Source organism: Borostomias antarcticus (genome assembly GCF_949987555.1).
Source record: "Borostomias antarcticus genome assembly, chromosome: 10".
Taxonomy (NCBI): Eukaryota; Metazoa; Chordata; class Actinopteri; order Stomiiformes; family Stomiidae; genus Borostomias; species Borostomias antarcticus.
The window spans coordinates 2,877,480-2,895,722 of record NC_140243.1 but is presented as its reverse complement, the minus strand read 5'-3'; the positions used below and the strand labels follow the sequence as shown (position 1 = coordinate 2,895,722).

Here is an 18,243-nt window from a genome sequence, read left to right as displayed (position 1 = left end):
TTCTGGATGATGTTCTGGATGATGTTCTGGATGATGTTCTGGATGATGTACTGGATGATGTTCTGGATGATATTCTGGATGATGTTCTGGATGATGTTCTGGATGATGTACTGGATGATGTTCTGGATGATGTTCTGGATGATGTACTGGATGATGTACTGGATGATGTTCTGGATGATGTTCTGGATGATGTTCTGGATGATGTTTTGGATGATGTTCTGGATGATGTTCTGGATGATGTTCTGGATGATGTTCTGGATGATGTTCTGGATGATGTACTGGATGATGTACTGGATGATGTACTGGATGATGTTCTGGATGATGTTCTGGATGATGTACTGGATGATGTTCTGGATGATGTTCTGGATGATGTTCTGGATGATGTTCTGGATGATGTTCTGGATGATGTTCTGGATGATGTTCTGGATGATATTCTGGATGATGTTCTGGATGATGTACTGGATGATGTTCTGGACGATGTTCTGGATGATGTTCTGGATGATGTTCTGGATGATGTTCTGGATGATGTTCTGGATGATGTACTGGATGATGTTCTGGATGATGTTCTGGATGATGTTCTGGATGATGTTCTGGATGATGTACTGGATGATGTTCTGGATGATGTTCTGGATGATATTCTGGATGATGTTCTGGATGATGTTCTGGATGATGTACTGGATGATGTACTGGATGATGTTCTGGATGATGTTCTGGATGATGTTCTGGATGATGTTCTGGATGATGTTCTGGATGATGTTCTGGATGATGTTCCGGATGATGTTCCGGATGATGTTCCGGATGATGTTCTGGATGATGTTCTGGATGATATTCTGGATGATGTTCTGGATGATGTTCTGGATGATGTACTGGATGATGTTCTGGATGATGTTCTGGATGATGTTCTGGATGATGTTCTGGATGATGTACTGGATGATGTTCTGGATGATGTTCTGGATGATGTTCTGGATGATGTTCTGGATGATGTTCTGGATGATGTTCTGGATGATGTTCCGGATGATGTTCCGGATGATGTTCTGGATGATGTTCTGGATGATGTTCTGGATGATGTACTGGATGATGTTCTGGATGATGTTCTGGATGATGTACTGGATGATGTTCTGGATGATGTACTGGATGATGTTCTGGATGATGTACTGGATGATGTTCTGGATGATGTTCTGGATGATGTACTGGACGATGTTCTGGACGATGTTCTGGATGATGTTCTGGATGATGTTCTGGATGATGTTCTGGATGATGTACTGGATGATGCTCTGGATGATGTTCTGGATGATGTTCTGGATGATGTTCTGGATGATGTTCTGGATGATGTAATGGATGATGTTCTGGATGATGTTCTGGATGATGTTCTGGATGATGTTCTGGATGATGTACTGGATGATATTCTGGATGATGTTCTGGATGATGTTCTGGATGATGTTCTGGATGATGTTCTGGATGATGTACTGGATGATGTACTGGATGATGTTCTGGATGATATTCTGGATGGTGTTCTGGATGATGTTCTGGATGATGTTCTGGCTGATGTAATGGATGATGTTCTGGATGATGTTCTGGATGATGTTCTGGATGATGTAATGGATGATGTTCTGGATGATGTTCTGGATGATGTTCTGGATGATGTTCTGGATGATGTTCTGAATGATGTTCTGGATGATGTTCTGGATGATGTTCTGGATGATGTTCTGGATGATGTACTGGATGATGTTCTGGATGATGTACTGGATGATGTTCTGGATGATGTTCTGGATGATATTCTGGATGATGTTCTGGATGATGTTCTGGATGATGTTCTGGATGATGTTCTGAATGATGTTCTGGATGATGTTCTGGATGATGTCCTGGATGATGTTCTGGATGATGTTCTGGATGATGTTCTGAATGATGTTCTGGATGATGTTCTGGATGATGTTCTGGATGATGTTCTGGATGATGTTCTGGATGATGTACTGGATGATGTTCTGGATGATGTACTGGATGATGTTCTGGATGATGTTCTGGATGATATTCTGGATGATGTTCTGGATGATGTTCTGGATGATGTTCTGGATGATGTTCTGGATGATGTTCTGGATGATATTCTGGATGATGTTCTGGATGATGTTCTGGATGATGTACTGGATGATGTTCTGGATGATGTTCTGGATGATGTTCTGGATGATGTACTGGATGATGTACCGGATGATGTTCTGGATGATGTTCTGGATGATGTACTGGATGATGTTCTGGATGATGTACTGGATGATGTTCTGGATGATGTACTGGATGATGTTCTGGATGATGTTCTGGATGATGTTCTGGATGATGTTCTGGATGATGTTCTGGATGATGTTCTGGATGATGTTCTGGATGATGTTCTGGATGATGTACTGGATGATGTACTGGATGATGTTCTGGATGGTGTACTGGATGATGTTCTGGATGATGTTCTGGATGATGTTCTGGATGATGTTCTGGATGATGTTCTGGATGATGTTCTGGATGATGTTCTGGATGATGTTCTGGATGATGTTCTGGATGATGTACTGGATGATGTTCTGGATGATGTTCTGGATGATGTTCTGGATGATGTACTGGATGATGTACTGGATGATGTTCTGGATGATGTTCTGGATGATGTTCTGGATGATGTTCTGGATGATGTTCTGAATGATGTTCTGGATGATGTACTGGATGATGTACTGGATGATGTACTGGATGATGTTCTGGATGATGTTCTGGATGATGTTCTGGATGATATTCTGGATGATGTTCTGGATGATGTTCTGGATGATGTACTGGATGATGTTCTGGATGATGTTCTGGATGATGTACCGGATGATGTTCTGGATGATGTACCGGATGATGTTCTGGATGATGTTCTGGATGATGTTCTGGATGATGTTCTGGATGATGTTCTGGATGATGTTCTGGATGATGTACTGGATGATGTTCTGGATGATGTTCTGGATGATGTACTGGATGATGTTCTGGATGATGTTCTGGATGATGTACTGGATGATGTTCTGGATGATGTTCTGGATGATGTACTGGACGATGTTCTGGATGATGTACTGGATGATGTTCTGGATGATGTTCTGGATGATGTTGTGGATGGCGCCAGCGTCAGTAGACTCAGTGCAGCAGCGTGCGTCGTCATCGGCTCGCCTGATGCGCTCAATTAACATCAGAATCAGAATTATTGGCAGGGAGGTTTGTACACAGACAGTAGGCTAGAAGACATGTGTTCTGGTCAGTTGGTGCATAACACTGACGGATAGACAACAGACTCAGGTATGTTACTTCAATCTCATAGGCTGCTACCTACTATGGCGGCTTCTTAAAGGAGTGAGTGAGTGGGTGAGCTTCTTGTCTTTGAAATTGAGAGTTTAACATGTTTTTGAAAGGTTTTTCAAGGTGCCCACCCACATCCATTGTATGACCGAAACGGTGGTAGAGCAATTATCAGACTCTCAAAAGTGCTAGTTTTGTCAACGTTTTGATCTGAATTATTGTATATGATCATAAGTAACCTTAAAACAGGGATAAACATGCATTTTCCCTTTACTACTCCTTTAAGCCAACATGCATTCTTACACAAACACACACACATACACACACTCTCACACACACATGCACACGCACACACACACACACACACACACACACACACACTCGCGTACACATACACACACACACACACATGCATACATACTTTGCATGTCTATGCTGCAATGCTGTTTGCCTTGCTGCCTATTATGTTGCGGCCCTCCACCCCTGCATCCTGCGTTGCTTGATGTACTGATGAACTGCTGTAGGACTGTATTACTGTACTGATGTATTGCTTGTCTGCCAGGGGGATTGTTACTGTACCTACAGTATAGCCCCCTGTCTTTTTGTTGTTGTGTAAATTATGGTATCCTTAGGCAGGGGGTATCCCACTTGAGCAGAGCTACTACGCCAAGACAACATATATATGACCATTAAATAAATGGTTCAAATAAATCATTAGGGTTAGTGAATGGAATGGGTGAGAGAGAGAGAGAGAGAGAGAGAGAGAGAGAGAGAGAGAGTGACTGACTGACTGACTGACTGACTGACTGACTGACTGACTGACTGACTGACTGACTGACTGACTGACTGACTGACTGACTGACGCTCCTCTGTGGGTTGACAGCATCTTGTTTTGACTCAGAAGAATTCTGACAGCCATTGAATGACGGGCTTCTCCCTCTGACAGGCGGGTTAATGGGTAAAAGGGAGGATGCATTTATGCCCCCCCCCCACCCCCCCCCTCCAGCTTACCAGACAGGAACTGGACCCGCCATGACCCAGTAAAGCTCAGGACTGAAGTCTATACTGCACACAGCAGCTGTCAAAACAAATGTGTACAAAGAAGGGTGCAACTGTGTGTGTGTGTGTGTGTGTGTGTGTGTCTGTGTGTGTGTGTGTGTGTGTGTGTGTGTGTGTGTGTGTGTGGTGGGATAGAGGATAAAAATACTGTTAGAGGGACATCATGGGAATGTTCTGGAATGTTCTGGGCGTGTTAGGGGAGTATTGCAGCGCTGCTTGGTGATGGCTGATGTTTGAACGTAAACAGAGACACCATGGTGAACAGATGCTGGGCTATCAAACTGAATCAGTCTCTCTATCTCTCTCTTTCTCTCTTTCTTCCTCACTCTCTTTTTCTCCCTCTGGTTAGCATCCTTATCGTCAATCTTTTTCCTTCTAGCTATGACCTGAGATTAATTGATCTCATATACAGTATAGCACTACCTTTTACTGCACCTGCCCTAATGGTATTTCCACTGGTTAGGCTCGCGACAGCTCAACGTAAAACACTGACCTCTGACCTCTTTCCTCCTCGTCAAGACAGGGCAGGCAGAGAGAGAGACAGAGACAGAGACAGAGACAGAGACAGAGACAGAGACAGAGACAGACAGACAGACAGACAGACAGACAGACAGACAGACAGACAGACAGACAGACAGACAGACAGACAGATAGATAGATAGATAGATAGATGACTGTGACGGTGTCAGCTGAGAGAGGTCAGGGATTAAGGGGTGGTGGAGGTCCACCCTGGCCCTGAATATCAATGAGACTCTGCAAGGTGACCGTCAGAATGGAAACACACATGGCACACGCACACACACATACACACACACACACACACACACGCAAGCGTGCGCACACACACACAGTCACATACACATTATCACACCCCACGGTCTGTGGCACATCAGCCGTGTTTGTGTCCCCCCCCCCCCAAGCGAGCCTGACGAATCGAATCACCCCACACACAGTCCTGGAGATTCAGCCTCTAGAGCCGTTCCTTCCTCCCTGCCTCCACAAACCTCCAGTCCTCCAGCCTCCTCTCTCTGGAGCCAGACTCATGCCGCACCAGTCAAAGCCTTGTGGTGCTTTACTGACACCTGCTGGACAGGATTGGGTACTGTATATTAGGAATATAACACATGCATGCTGTTACAGTATGTGTGAGCAAAATTGTTCGCTAGCTTTGTAAGAACTGTGTGTGTGTGTGTGTGTGTGTGTGTGTATGTGTGTGTGTGTGTGTGTGTGTGTGTACGTGTGTGTGTGTGTGTGTGTGTGTGTGTGTACGTGTGTGTGTGTGTGTACGTGTGTCTGTGTGTACGTGTGTGTGTGTGTGTGTGTGTTGTGTCTGCAGGGTGCCCGTGGATGTGGGATAACCTGACGTGTTGGCAGCCGGCGAGGTTGGGGGCGGTGGTGGAGGTCAACTGCCCCGAGCTCTTCCATGCGTTCTTGAGTGAAGAGGAGGAAGGTGAGTAGCCGCTGTCTGCCCTCTCACCTGACCACGCAGCCATTTTAGTTTCCCTACTAAGCCTTTAATATTCTGTGTGCGGGTGTGTATATCTATGTCTGTGTGTGTGTGTGTCTGTGTGTGTGTGTGTTTGTGTGCATGTGTATGCTTATGTATGTGTATGCTTGTGTGCATGTTTGTGTGTGTGTGTGTGCATGTGTATGCTTCTGTGTGTGCGTGTGTGTGTGCGTGTGTGTGTGTGTGTGTGTGTGTGCATGTGTATGCTTCTGTGTGTGTGTGTGCATGTGTATGCTTCTGTGTATGCTTCTGTGTGTGCGTGTGCGCGTGTGTGCGTGTGTGTGTGTGCGTTCACAGAGCTGGGGACGGTGAGTCGTAACTGCACAGTGTTTGGCTGGTCAGAGCCGTTCCCTCACTATGTGGACGCCTGCCTCATCGACGACAACAACGGCACGGTGAGTCTCTCTCTCTCTATGAGTCACGTGTGTTAACCTATTACATGCTTATTACATGCTAAGCTATTATTTGTGTTAAGCTGTTACATGTAGACTATGGTAAATGGACTGCACTAATATAGCGCTTTTCCACCTTAGCGGCACTCACAGCGGTTTACAATGGCCTCTCATTCACCCATTCACACACACATTCACACACCAATGGCAGCAGCTGCCATGCAAGGTGCTAACCTGCTCATTGGGAGCAATTTGACTAACCACTGCGTTGTATATTTCTTGTGTCTGTAGGACATGTACTACGTGTCGGTGAAGGCTTTATACACAGTGGGCTACAGCACCTCTCTGATCTCGCTCACCACCGCCATGGTCATCCTCTGCAGGTTCAGGTGAGGGCTCAAACCTTACATGCATCACCAGCTGGTGGATGGGCAGATTTGCTGAACTGTGATTGGCTGTGCCCCGTAGGAAGCTGCACTGCACCCGGAACTTCATCCACATGAACCTGTTTGTGTCGTTCATCCTGAGAGCCATCTCCGTGTTCATCAAAGATGGCGTGCTGTACGCCAAGGAGGACAGCGACCACTGCTTCATACACACCGTGAGTGGCGCCTTTGCGCGCATCCCGGACCGGCCCCCCATTTCTGTTACGACCCAGAGTCACAACAAAAGGTCACATGCCCAAACCACAATTAACCAAATATTTAATGAAGTAAATGGACTGCACTTATATAGCGCTTTTCCACCTTAGCGGCACTCAAAGCGCTTTACAATGGCCTCTCATTCACCCATACATTCACGGTAGCTGCCATACAAGGTGCTAACCTGCTCATTGGGAGCAATTTGGGGTTAGGTGTCTTGCTCAAGGACACTTCGACATGTGGACAGTCGGAGCTGGGATTCGAACCACTGACCCTTCGATCATTGAACGACCCGCTCTACCAACTGAGCTACAGCCGAAGTAACACAATAACAAGACAACAGAAACCATAGAAATGAGGTGTGAAGGGCTATCCGTAGTGTAGTGAGTGGATGCATGTGTGATGAATGTGAATGGTGTGAGTGTTGTGTGCAACTAAATAATACAACTAATAACTAACCCAAACCAAACGCAGGGGAAAGAGAGAGAGACAAATCCAGAAGCTGGCTTTATATTCGGGGCACACCATCACCACTGATGATCCTCCCGTACTCCACCTGCTGAACACAAGACAACACACACCAACACCCCAGCAGAGGGAGCAGGAGGGGCATCACAACGCACACACACACCTGTGCTGTATAAGACCTGTGTACCTGTCTTGTGTCTTGTCTGGTAGGTGGAGTGTAAATCAGTGATGGTGTTCTTCCACTACTGCGTCCTGTCTAACTACTTCTGGCTGTTCATTGAGGGCCTGTATCTCTTCACCCTGTTGGTGGAGACCTTCTTCCCAGAGAGGAGGTACTTCTACTGGTACACCATCATCGGCTGGGGTAAGTGAGCTCTTTCAGCTGACTGTGCTCCTGTGGTTGTAGCATAGCTATCTTACAGTAGTTGTAGCATGGCTATCTTAGTTGTAACATAGCTATCTTAGTTGTAACTTAGCTGTCTTAGTTGTAGCATAGCTATCCGAGTTGTAACATAGCTATCTGAGTTGTAACATAGCTATCTGAGTTGTAACATAGCTGTCTTAGTTGTAACATAGCTATCTGAGTTGTAACATAGCTGTCTTAGTTGTAACATAGCTATCTTAGTTGTTACATAGCTATCTGAGTTGTAACATAGCTATCTGAGTTGTAACATAGCTGTCTTAGTTGTAGCATAGCTATCTGAGTTGTAACATAGCTATCTGAGTTGTAACATAGCTATCTGAGTTGTAACATAGCTGTCTTAGTTGTAACATAGCTATCTGAGTTGTACTGTAACATAGCTATCTGAGTTGTACTGTAACATAGCTATCTGAGTTGTAACATAGCTATCTGAGTTGTAACATAGCTATCTTAGTTGTAACATAGCTATATGAGTTGTACTGTAACATAGCTATCTGAGTTGTACTGTAACATAGCTATCTGAGTTGTAACATAGCTATCTGAGTTGTAACATAGCTATCTTAGTTGTAACATAGCTATCTGAGTTGTACTGTAACATAGCTATCTGAGTTGTACTGTAACATAGCTATCTGAGTTGTAACATAGCTATCTTAGTTGTAACATAGCTGTCTTAGTTGTAACATAGCTATCTGAGTTGTAACATAGCTATCTGAGTTGTAACATAGCTATCTTAGTTGTAACATAGCTATCTGAGTTGTAACATAGCTGTCTTAGTTGTAACATAGCTATCTGAGTTGTAACATAGCTGTCTTAGTTGTAACATAGCTATCTGAGTTGTAACATAGCGGTCTTAGTTGTAACATAGCTATCTGAGTTGTAACATAGCGGTCTTAGTTGTAACATAGCTATCTTAGTTGTAACATAGCTGTCTTAGTTGTAACATAGCTGTCTTAGTTGTAACATAGCTGTCTTAGTTGTAACATAGCTATCTTAGTTGTAACATAGCTGTCTTAGTTGTAACATAGCTGTCTTAGTTGTAACATAGCTATCTTAGTTGTAACATAGCTGTCTTAGTTGTAACATAGCTGTCTTAGTTGTAACATAGCTATCTGAGTTGTAACATAGCTGTCTTAGTTGTAACATAGCTATCTGAGTTGTAACATAGCTGTCTTAGTTGTAACATAGCTATCTGAGTTGTAACATAGCTGTCTTAGTTGTAACATAGCTATCTGAGTTGTAACATAGCTATCTGAGTTGTAACATAGCTGTCTTAGTTGTAACATAGCTATCTGAGTTGTAACATAGCTATCTGAGTTGTAACATAGCTATCTGAGTTGTAACATAGCTATCTGAGTTGTAGCATAGCTGTCTTAGTTGTAACATAGCTATCTGAGTTGTAACATAGCTGTCTTAGTTGTAACATAGCTATCTGAGTTGTAACATAGCTATCTGAGTTGTAGCATAGCTGTCTTAGTTGTAACATAGCTATCTGAGTTGTAACATAGCAGTCTTAGTTGTAACATAGCTATCTGAGTTGTACTGTAACATAGCTATCTGAGTTGTACTGTAACATAGCTATCTGAGTTGTAACATAGCTATCTGAGTTGTAACATAGCTATCTTAGTTGTAACATAGCTATCTGAGTTGTAACATAGCGGTCTTAGTTGTAACATAGCTATCTGAGTTGTAACATAGCGGTCTTAGTTGTAACATAGCTGTCTTAGTTGTAACATAGCTATCTTAGTTGTAACATAGCTGTCTTAGTTGTAACATAGCTGTCTTAGTTGTAACATAGCTATCTTAGTTGTAACATAGCTGTCTTAGTTGTAACATAGCTGTCTTAGTTGTAACATAGCTATCTGAGTTGTAACATAGCTGTCTGAGTTGTAACATAGCTATCTGAGTTGTAACATAGCTATCTTAGTTGTAACATAGCTGTCTTAGTTGTAACATAGCTATCTGAGTTGTAGCATAGCTATCTGAGTTGTAACATAGCTGTCTTAGTTGTAACATAGCTATCTGAGTTGTAACATAGCTGTCTTAGTTGTAACATAGCTATCTGAGTTGTAACATAGCTGTCTTAGTTGTAACATAGCTATCTGAGTTGTAACATAGCTGTCTTAGTTGTAACATAGCTATCTGAGTTGTAACATAGCTATCTGAGTTGTAGCATAGCTGTCTTAGTTGTAACATAGCTATCTGAGTTGTAGCATAGCTGTCTTAGTTGTAACATAGCTATCTGAGTTGTAACATAGCTGTCTTAGTTGTAACATAGCTATCTGAGTTGTAACATAGCGGTCTTAGTTGTAACATAGCTATCTGAGTTGTAACATAGCGGTCTTAGTTGTAGCATAGCTATCTGAGTTGTTACATAGCGGTCTTAGTTGTAACATAGCTATCTGAGTTGTAACATAGCGGTCTTAGTTGTAACATAGCTGTCTTAGTTGTAACATAGCTGTCTTAGTTGTAACATAGCTGTCTTAGTTGTAACATAGCTGTCTTAGTTGTAACATAGCTATCTTAGTTGTAACATAGCTGTCTTAGTTGTAACATAGCTGTCTTAGTTGTAACATAGCTATCTGAGTTGTAACATAGCTGTCTGAGTTGTAACATAGCTATCTGAGTTGTAACATAGCTATCTTAGTTGTAACATAGCTGTCTTAGTTGTAACATAGCTATCTGAGTTGTAGCATAGCTATCTGAGTTGTAACATAGCTGTCTTAGTTGTAACATAGCTATCTGAGTTGTAACATAGCTGTCTTAGTTGTAACATAGTTATCTGAGTTGTAACATAGCTGTCTTAGTTGTAACATAGCTATCTGAGTTGTAACATAGCTGTCTTAGTTGTAACATAGCTATCTGAGTTGTAACATAGCTATCTGAGTTGTAGCATAGCTGTCTTAGTTGTAACATAGCTATCTGAGTTGTAACATAGCTGTCTTAGTTGTAGCATAGCTATCTGAGTTGTAGTGTAGTCTATTTCGTTTCTGTTTGTAAGGAAGAAGATTCAGATCCATCGATGCCAGTTTCAATACTTTTATTGAATCTCTGGCATCAAAAATCACACTGCAGTTGTGATGAGTTCACTCGCCAAATGTCTAGCATGAACTGAACTACAGTAACACAGAGCATCGCTCTTGGTTATACAAAAGAGGTGTTACCCAAAATTGTCCTTTTCTTCGTTACCTTGTCTAAAGTTAGACAGTTTAATGGCTCAGTTAAACAGATCCTGTGTGCCCTGTTTGTGTGACGGTGTGTGTGGTTGTGAGTAGCCTTTGAAAATCAGTGCTCTGCTGTGAGACACCTAATCCTATAATCAGAAACTTGACGCCTAGTGAATATATAGATTTCACTAAAAGCCACTAAATGTCATATAGGTGGCAATAGTGAATATATGGATTTTACTAAAAGGCACTTAATGTCATATAGTTTAGATAAGAAGCACTTAGTGAAATATAGGTGGTGCCAGTCTGCCACAGTAACACACTGGAAACTCCCCAGTGTCTTAAAGACATCCTAGGCCTGTCTGTAGTTTTCCATCCCTCCAGTATGTGTGTGCATTTGAAATTCACTATATAACTTGTGATTATACTGGTCAAAATATACTACAGTAGCATAGCTATCTGAGTTGTAACATAGCGGTCTTAGTTGTAGCATAGCTCTGTCTTAGTTGTAGCATAGCTATCTGAGTTGTAGCATAGCTATCTGAGTTGTAACATAGCTATCTGAGTTGTAGCATAGCTATCTGAGTTGTAACATAGCTATCTGAGTTGTAGCATAGCTATCTGAGTTGTAACATAGCTATCTGAGTTGTAACATAGCTATCTGAGTTGTAACATAGCTATCTGAGTTGTAACATAGCTATCTGAGTTGTAACATAGCTATCTGAGTTGTAACATAGCTATCTGAGTTGTAACATAGCTATCTGAGTTGTAGCATAGCTATCTGAGTTGTAACATAGCTATCTGAGTTGTAACATAGCTATCTGAGTTGTAGCATAGCTATCTGAGTTGTAGCATAGCTATCTGAGTTGTAGCATAGCTATCTGAGTTGTAGCATAGCTGTTTTAGTTGTAGCATAGCTATCTTAGTTGTAGCATAGCTTTCTTAATTGTAGCATAGCTATCTGAGTAGGCCCAGTGTTTTTGCTATACTGTGTGTTAATATGTGTATGTGGTGTGTCCAGGGACTCCCACTGTGTGTGTGACCATATGGGCAGTACTCAGGCTCCACTTCGACGATAAAGGGTGAGTTCCTCTGCCATCACACCCAGTTACATAGGCTGCGTTAATTAGCTGAGCGCTCAGTCAGCGGCGATCAGTGATCAGAATTCACTTGACGTGTTGCTCAGTTACGCTCAGACTGATCTGCTCAGAGCACAAGTGAGCAGTTTTGAACTATGATCTGTTTGAGTCAAACACCACTTCATAATCATCATCACCTGAGAAAAAAAACAAAACAAGGCGCGTTTTGGCTTGGGAATCGTTGGAACGCTGCTCGCTAATCACACATTGACAACATGAAAAGTCCCCTAGCAACTCAGCGCTCGGTTAGAGCAGACCGTTAAGTGGTTTTAAAAACCGCTCAGAGTGAGCATTCGCTCACTGAACGCTCAGCTACTTAACGCACCCAAAGATGCAAAATTAGTGGTGAAGATGGAGAATGTGCAGGCACTTTAACATTTCAGAACAGTTTGGAATATTTTTAGTCTGGAGTGGGGTTGTCACTGTTACACACCCTTTGCTCTAGGTGTTGGGATATGAATGACAACTCTGCCATCTGGTGGGTGATCAAGGGACCCGTGGTGGCCTCTATCATGGTGAGTCCCTGGCTTCATCTAACCTACTGCACACGTTCCAAATCCAAAGCTTCTTTCTCTCATAACTTATTATCTTTCCTACAGATCAACTTTGTTCTCTTCATCGGCATCATCATCATCCTCGTCCAGAAGCTGCAGTCTCCAGACATCGGCGGGAATGAATCCAGTATTTACCTGTGAGTTATTTACACACCTTTTCTGGGTCCAGGTGTCCGTTGCTTATCCAAAGCATTTTACAATGAAGGCCTCTCATTCACCAATTCACACACATACACACAACAATGGCGGCAGCTGCCATGCAAGGTGCCAGCCTGCTCGTTGGGAGCAATTCGGGGTTCAGTGTCTTTGCCCAAGCACACTTCGACTCTACGATCATCGGATGACCTGCTGAGCTACACAGACATGTGCAGATGTGTGCATTACATGTCTTTCTCACTTCCTCATTCTGGTGGCTCTGTTTCTGTTTCACCAGAGGTGAAGAGGATTGTTTTAGATGATGTTGGTCCACTTTTTTTTTTCTTTTTTTTTACCAAAATGTTATTGATTTTCAACATATACAAGAATGATCCATTTTCCTATCATATCAATAACAGAAAGAAATATAGAAAAAATAAAACATACATGAAGACAAATCAAATAAGCATCCAATAAAAAATATAAAATAAATAAATAATAATAATAATAATAGTGCCATCCAACCATACTCAATATCTGAAAATAAATAAAGGTTGGTCCACTTTTGATGATGATGATGATGTGTGTGCGTGCGCGTGTGTGTGTTGATTGACAGGAGGCTGGCTCGCTCCACTCTGCTGCTCATCCCCCTGTTTGGGATCCACTACACGGTGTTCGCCTTCTCCCCAGAGAACGTCAGCAAGAGGGAGCGTCTGGTGTTTGAGCTGGGTCTGGGCTCCTTCCAGGTCCGTAGCCACGCCCTGATAGGCTGGTTGGTGCTACGGGGGCCGGGGGGGGGGGGGGGGGGGGTGTACGATAGAGACCTGCTAGCATAGACCTCTCATTCTCATTCTGGCATTCCTTCTCATTGTGTTTCCTGTAGGGCTTCGTTGTGGCCGTGCTCTACTGCTTTCTGAACGGAGAGGTAAGTTCTTTTAGGCAACTTGTTTGACACATTTGAACATGTCTCGTCATTCAACAGCTTGACAAAGCCAACAACGGTGCACTGCTTCCTAATGTGAGAGAGAGAGAAGCTGAGCGAGACAAAGAGGGCGTGTCTCTCCAGCGAGGTCCATTCATAATGACCTTGTGAAGTATCTCCCCGAAGGTGCAGTCGGAGATCAAGAGGAAATGGCGCAGCTGGACGGTGAACCGGTACTTTGCTGTGGACCTGAAGCACCGGCACCCCTCGTTGGCCAGCAGCGGGGTGAACGGGGGGACGCAGCTGTCCATCCTGAGCAAGAGCAGCTCCCAGATCCGCATGTCCAGCCTGCAGGCCGAGACCCCCGCCACCTGAGCGGCCAGGGGGGCGGCAGCCCCGCCCGCCACCTCCACAACGGACCCGCCGCCGCCTCCGCCACCACCACCTTCGCCAACCCTGCTGCCACCCACGCTCCTCCACCCGCCGCCAGCCTCGCCAACCCCTACCCTAACCCCTACCCCGACGCATACCCCTAATTCAAACCCCCCGGAGCCCAAACTCAACCCTAACCCTCAACAGACCCGGACGGTCCCAAAACCCAGCCCCCAGCCTGACCCAGCTGAACACAGTGCCTAACTCAACACTCTGCAGGCGTGCCAAACCTACACATAACCCTACATAATCCAACTGGACTCGGACAAACCGATGCATCATCCCAATCGAAGCTAAACTCACTCCAATCCAGCCGTTCCCTAACCTTAAAACCAACCCATAACCTGGTCTGACAAGCTAATGTCCCCAACAGGACCCACTCTTTATGGCCTGGTCACAGCTAGAGTTAGACCCACCCCAGCACAGCCATGTGGGCGTGGCCTCAGAGTGAATGTGAGTCAACAGCAGGAGTTGCTAGAGAAGGGTCTCTACAGGAATGGCGTCTGGAGGAGAAGCATGGACTGTGCTCTGTATATAGGCTAGTATAGTGTTCATGTCGCGTAAAGAAGAGGTGGCTCTACAGAAGGCTGGGTCACATCAGCCATGTGAAACTGTCTGAGACGGTCTGTCGTTCATTCTTTCCTCAAAATGTCTCTCAGCTTCTTACAGTACTTATGTCCGGTATCATTGTTGTTATGACAACTCCACCATGGAGGAGTTACAAAACCATTCAAAGTCCTGAACAGGGAGACGTGACATCATCAACTTCCTATTTCACGGAAGAGAAGGATATGAGTCCCCCCTCGCCTGAGTGATCTACTGTACGAGGAGCCGCTGGAGGGCCCGAGGGATCTCAGCATGGAGCAGTTTAGGCCTTGTGCTCTGTTCAAGGAATTGAACCAGAATGGGGTCAAAGGTGAACAAAACAAGGAAGTGCAGTACTTAACTTATCAGGATGTGCCACTTACAGTATACCAGTGCAAGCTGTGATTGGTGAGGTGCTCTAATGAAGAGGAAGTGACTTCACCCATCCTAGGTGCACCACTCCCACCATAATTGTTGAGAGAGATTTTCATCTGACCGATGAAAAAGGCAAGGCAGTATTCATGTGAAAGGCACAATATATTTTTTACCATTTAATGAAATGCCAAAAACATTGATCAACATTAGATATTTGTCTAGGGATGCATTAATGCTTCTAAAGGATGTTCAAGTACAATGTTTGTCAACTATATGACCATTTATTTGCAACAATCCTCTTCAAATCTTAGCATTTGATGTATCTGGAAAGATACCTGGGATACTGTATATTACTGTACTTCAGTGCGTACAGTTTTAAAACAGCCGCTAATACAGAAAATGTCAATGAAAAATGGCTCATGAGTGGGTATCATGAGTCAAAATGGTTTGCATGAATTGTATTTTTCTTTATCTGAACCATTTGGCCAGTCTTTTACATTACATTAGTCATTTAGCAGACGCTTTCATCCAAAGTGACTTAGAATAATTGCATTTAATGTAGGTAGTCGGTGTACTACAACTCACATTCTGATGTTGTGGAGGCAACGCCGTCTCATATGGGTTCACTGTTTAAAAGCAAGGCCTCCTCAGCAGTCTGTTACATTCAATCTCTTCTATGTATATTGAACAGGGGGATAACTGTGACTAACAGAATTATTCGTAACACCTTGACGGCATTTGACCAGCCAGTGTCCCTGAAATAAGATGATGCAACGATCCCTCATTTGGTTAATCATTTATTGTTTCCGACTCACATGCTATTTCCTCTGTATCTAAAAGGAAGATGCAGATTTGGAAGGGTAATCTCATTCCAAAGATGAATGAACTCGTCGCTGAGTTTGCACGGCCGTATCCGTTTACAAAAGCTGAGTAGTCTTTGCAACTGATGTCACTTCTAATTTTTGCTTTGGTCTGACTAAAATATCCCAATTCCACTTAATTTATGTCTCCAAAGTGCCTTTATGCACAAAACAAGTATTGACTTAACATAACGCAAGCTTTTTATGTTCCTTTGAAAAACAAAACTGCAAAATATGTAAAAACAAGGTTCAACAAAAGTGCTTTTATGATGATACACTAAATTAATATGTTAAAACCCGAAGGCCTTCAGAGTACTTTAATCTCATGTTTGTTAACGGGCATAATTTACGACCCACAACCTTTTGAAATAAACAAATTATTTGTTATCTTGAGTAAAAAAAAGCACCCATGTTATGTGTGATACACAATGATGGGGATGATTTGACCTTTTCTGCTCAACTTTACAAACTTTGAGATATTATTTTGTATCTACGGTTTGATGGTTTTAAACCATTTGAATGCGGCCCTGTAAATGAAACATGTAAACTGATAGTCCAGGAGAGATTCTTGTATACTAATACAGATTGGGATTTTTCAGTGATTCTCAGCAATTGAGATTATATATAATCAGTATACTGTACTGTTAGCCTTACAGTAGATTATGAAGTATGCTCCATTCTCCACACAATGATAGGGAGAAATATGAACACAATTCTCAATTTGCTTCAGCCACATCATTATGATGTGCCTTTATCGAGAAATAAAAACTGCAATTGGCAATTTGAAACTGAAAAAAAAAGAAAGGTCAATTTATATAATTGATTAAAAATACCTCAATTTCCTGGAAATGGGAGTCTTGGCATGTCAAATATTTGATGAATAATTGATCAGTACAGCGCTCAAAATAAAAGCTGATAAAGCAACTTTCTGACAAGGTATTTGAGAATAAACATACTAATGTTTTTGCTGTGTAGGTTTAGGGTGACCAGAGGTTCAATGTTTTTCAGACATTGTGGGTCCAGATGTGTTAAAACCAATAGCCAGGTGGTGTCACTGTTCCACCAACCCTGTATTGTGTGGGTTGGCTGGACAGTCAGTGGACATGATCTGCCTCATAAGTCATAAGTTGAATGTTGAGCTGGATAAAGCTTATCAAATGGAGTTTATAACGACCAGTAGTATGACAATCCCAACATGTCATGAGGCAATTTTTTGAAGTATTTATGTATACAACGTGTAATATGAAATGTGTGGCCTTATATCGCCGTCTATGTTGATGTCAAAATGAGGTGTTAGCATATAGGCCTAGAATACAGAATAGGCTATTGTTTAAACCTGTGGTTCTAAAAAAAAAAGGTTATCTGCATAGTATTAAAAGTATTGCAAGAATGTGTAGCCTTCCATTGTGGCTTATACTCAAAGTTGCAGTTTTAGTTGTGTAAAAAACAGAAATAAGTTACCTTTGCTGTATTGTGTAAATGAAGTCGTCTGTGGTGCAAGGGAATAGCAGTCATTTGATTTTTGCTCTGTGGTCGTTTTCTTATTTTGGTGAGAGTGTTCATGTGTATTGCTGCCTATTATTCATTGTATTCTGATGCATGTATGTAGTGGTTTGATCACGCGAGTTGGCAGGTGATGATGTGACCTGATATTGTTTTTCAGCCTCACAAAATGTGGATAGAAACTCTGCCAAGTTGTTTATTGAAGGCAAATACCAGAGCGGTCATCAGACCCACTAGTGGAATCGTGTCCTGTAAACAATGTGAATATGTTTAACTATGAATGACATGTTTTACTACTGGCCATACACTGGTGTTCCCAATTTTCCATACTGTACTTTCTCAATGCTTTTCCATTGTGTTGTGGGTTTTACTGAAAAGAGGAAAAGCTAGTGCCATATACTGTACAGGTGCATCTCAGAAAATTTGAATATTGTGCAAAGTTCATTATTTTCTGTAATTTCATTCAAAAAGTGAAACTTTCATATATTATAGATTCATTACACACGTTGTAGATGTGTAGATCAATCCGCAGAGGGGATTCAGGAAGCGGAACTACTTACGGTAGCTATTGTTATTGTTTATGTTGCTAGGCTACCTAGTTTGCGGAAGTTTACACACGTATGTGCTGCGACTAAATAGTTCTATGCTAAATATTAAAAAAAAGCCTTTCCAGAAGAAGTAGAATCTTACTTTATGGCCAATTATATGTTAGAACGCCAACTAACACCTTGGTGAGTTTCATGTCTTTGAAATTGAGAGTTTAACATGTTTTTTGAATGATTTTTCACGGTG

The 18,243-nt window shown here is 42.6% G+C and overlaps 1 protein-coding gene across 1 annotated transcript in view; it reads left to right on the top strand.

Annotated features, from left to right (window-relative positions):
* The window catches only part of adcyap1r1b (adenylate cyclase activating polypeptide 1b (pituitary) receptor type I), a gene marked incomplete at both ends in the record, with an annotated part of 21,773 nt that extends 7,702 nt beyond the window's left edge, over positions 1–14,071 (top strand). The window contains 11 exons of the mRNA XM_084443863.1: positions 5,690–5,803; positions 6,158–6,255; positions 6,544–6,641; positions 6,721–6,853; positions 7,572–7,725; positions 11,968–12,028; positions 12,531–12,600; positions 12,685–12,776; positions 13,391–13,520; positions 13,658–13,699; positions 13,883–14,071. Of these exons, the coding sequence (XP_084299989.1) occupies positions 5,690–5,803; positions 6,158–6,255; positions 6,544–6,641; positions 6,721–6,853; positions 7,572–7,725; positions 11,968–12,028; positions 12,531–12,600; positions 12,685–12,776; positions 13,391–13,520; positions 13,658–13,699; positions 13,883–14,071 (1,181 nt within the window). The remainder of the gene's footprint in view (positions 1–5,689; positions 5,804–6,157; positions 6,256–6,543; positions 6,642–6,720; positions 6,854–7,571; positions 7,726–11,967; positions 12,029–12,530; positions 12,601–12,684; positions 12,777–13,390; positions 13,521–13,657; positions 13,700–13,882) is intronic.
* Between the last annotated feature and the right edge of the window lie 4,172 nt (positions 14,072–18,243).